The 3,307-nt window shown below is 27.7% G+C and overlaps 2 protein-coding genes across 2 annotated transcripts; one reads left to right on the top strand and one right to left on the bottom strand.

The window, feature by feature from the left end:
- Positions 1–29: 29 nt before the first annotated feature.
- EIN_003560 (Hypothetical protein) lies at positions 30–200 on the top strand (the record flags this gene model as incomplete). The annotated part of the gene is made up of 1 exon (XM_004259546.1): positions 30–200. A coding segment is annotated over one exon (171 nt), but the record flags the coding sequence as incomplete, so codon positions are not given.
- A 755-nt stretch (positions 201–955) lies between these two features.
- Positions 956–1,471, bottom strand: EIN_003570 (ADP-ribosylation factor, putative; the record flags this gene model as incomplete). Its single annotated transcript, XM_004259547.1, has 1 exon — positions 956–1,471. One exon carries the CDS (start codon positions 1,469–1,471, stop codon positions 956–958), a length of 516 nt encoding a protein of 171 aa, XP_004259595.1.
- Positions 1,472–3,307: the final 1,836 nt, after the last annotated feature.

Here is a 3,307-nt window from a genome sequence, read left to right on the forward strand (position 1 = left end):
GTATATGGCGCCTGAAGTGTTAAACAAAGAAATACAAGAAAGCGTCAGATGTCTATTCATTTGCAATGACTATGTTTGAGGTGTTTCAATGGGATTTTGTGTTCAAAAAAATGATGAGAGGTTTCAACACGTCTGGAATATCGCCGATTTCATTTCTAATGGTAAACGATTTGCCAGACCAAATAATATTTGACGAATGAATTTGATATCATTCAAAACGCTTGGGCACAAGACCCCAAAGATAGAATACTAATTGGAAAAGTTATTGAAAAACTGGAGGAATTAAATCATTGATTTATTTTCAATATTCTTTTTTTAATTATTTTTCATGTTACTACAACAAGTCAATAAAAATAAGTCCAGCTTGTTTAAAATTATAGTAAAATATAATATTTATTGTTATAAAATGAAAAACATTTTTCATAAATTAAAAAACATTAATTAAAAACCAAAAAAATAAAAATACTTGTGAAAACAATATAAAACAATTTTTTGGTTTAGATATTTGTAATCTACTTGTCACCCATTCTATTCATTTAAATCAGTATAACATTTGATGTGAAGGTGTCAATGTGTATAACCAACTAAAATCAATTTATGTTGTAAATTACATGTATATAGTGTACAAACACAGGATTTGCTATAAAATAAAGGCATCATCTATATTATAATTAATGTTTTGTTCTCGAATCTGTAACTTTCGTTGAATTAATACCAAATTTTCACTTAAAAATAAGATTCGATATTAAAACGAACTTTTTAAAAAATTCTCTCAAATTTTACAAATAGTTTTTTTATGTGCTGTATTACGACAAATAAACCCCTGTCACTGTATTTCTGAATAATTTATTGTGTGTTTATGACTTTAAATAAATATTATCAACCCAAGTATTTTGATGAATCTCCAGTGCCACGTTTAGTTAGACATTTATTATTATACTTTTTAAAACCAAATTTAAATAAATTTTGAATATAACCAACCAAGTCCTTCAAACGAGCCATCCCCAGTGATACCACAGCATTCTTGGCACATCCATTCGTGTCCTGCTATTGATTGAAGTTCCATTTTATCAATGATTTCTTGTTTAGTTAAAGCATTTGGTAAATCGGTTTTATTTAAATAGAAGAGAATTGGTACATTAAAAAGTTCTTCATCAATACAAAATTGATGAACAAATTCCTTTGCCTCATTAATGCGGTCCTGGTCGTTTGTGTCTATCACATATATTATAGCTTGTGTTCTACTATAATATTGGCGTGTCATTGGTCTTAAACATGAACCCCCATTAATATCCCATACATTAAAAACAATTCTTTTGTACTGGACATCCTCAACATTAAATCCCATAGTTGGTATTGTATTAACATATTTGTAATATTTAAGATGGTACAATATAGTCGTTTTTCCAGCAGCGTCAAGACCGATCATTAAGACCCAAACACGTTTGTTTTTGCCAAAACAGTTACCCATATTTTATGTTATTGAGCTTGGATTTATATATCAATAAAAAAGAATATAAATTCTATGTGACACAATTAAAAACGGAAAAAACTTTATTTATTGTCTTTATATAGATTTTTTTACTATTTGATATAATATGCAAATTAAAATTATAGGAAATAGAAATTTTGGTAATTATTTGGTCTTGTTCCAGAAATCAAAAAATGCCGATTATTTACTTCGGATCAGTGGAAACTGAGTGAGACGGAGACAGGGAATTGAAAAAATGTTAATAAGGCGCACTCAAACGGCCTGTTTATGCAGACTGTTTGTATGATAATCTACAAGTAAACAGGGGAACCACATCCTCGTCAACACAGTACGGACAAGTAAAGTGGATGACATGGGACAAACATACAATGGCTGTATAGTAGACTTTGGTAAAAAAACATCAGCGGCAAATACTTTATTTTGGTTAAGGTAAAAAAGCTGGTCCTATTAAAAACACTTGTTCTGGATAAAACTATATTAAATAATAATTTGTATTTATAATCAATAATACAAAAATCATGAAAATTTACAAAAAATAAGTGTTTTAACCAAAGATTTCCAAAAACACAATCCTAATTACCCACGTCACCATTTAATAACCAAAATGTAAATTTCTTATAAATTCGTACGTTATAATACCACATTTTCGGCAATAATTATTTTGGAAATGCTTGGTTTAACAATTTGAAGTGTTTTTAATATTATAAAGTTAATTTAATATAATTGTTTTGGTTTAAGTTTGATGTTACTTTATCTCCAACAGATAAGTGCCCTTCAAAACATATAACTTCTCTATTCAAAACGGGTTGTTTTACTCCATGTGTTCGTTATATTCTAATTTAATAAATAAACACAACATTTGTATAAAAGTTGAAAATTTTTGTTCGACTAAAAAGCAGATTATTTTATGGGGTGTTACAATACAAGATTAGACTCAGCCTATCTCTTTAATGTTGTTAATAAGGGGATATCGATCGTCACACATCTCACACCCACAATACATAAATACCAATAATGGCACATTTTTTAAGTGTGTTGTCTTCTCACATAAATACGTCTCATTGACAAAATAATTGGAAGAGCACTTTAAACACTCAAAATCACTCAAACACTTCGAACAAAAAACTGGAACACGAAAGACGTGATCCATTCAAAAAAGTGGTCTGTTTCACAAACAACACAATGACTTGTATCGTTCATTAAAGCTATTGAGCAGTGTGGGGACTCGTTAATTAAAGTAAACTATATTATTTAACAATACATATAAAAAGTATTATAAAATGTAATTAAAACAATTAATATAAATTAATATAAATTATTAAAATAATTATTAGTTGTTTATTAATAATACAATACTATATAATAATGTAATCCCATAGTTTAAAATTTCAAATATAACTAAATTTATAAACATTACTAATTCTAATAACAAAGCAATGAAGTCTATAAAGTAAACCTGAATATTTATATGATGATGGTTGTCACGTATAGACCGAGCTTTTTATAAAAATCATTGACCATTTTATTATAATATAAAAAATTTATTTTCTATTCTATTGACCAATTTATAACATAACCAACCAAAAACAAAATTATAAGAATACAAATAATAGAATTAAACTTCCACAAGTTGTAAATAAATTTATTGTGTTGGTATTTCGATATTAAGCATTTTGACAAGAACTGAAGTTATTGACACAGTCACTACAGCCAAGTATGACAATCCAAAAACAAGAAACGAACACACAATTGAAGAGATGATGGAGTGGTATTCGTTTTCTTCTGAATCGATAATGCAACTATTACACAACTCAA

The sequence above is a fragment of the Entamoeba invadens genome (assembly GCF_000330505.1).
Source record: "Entamoeba invadens IP1 unplaced genomic scaffold scaff_1105074725739, whole genome shotgun sequence".
Taxonomy (NCBI): domain Eukaryota; phylum Evosea; order Mastigamoebida; family Endamoebidae; genus Entamoeba; species Entamoeba invadens.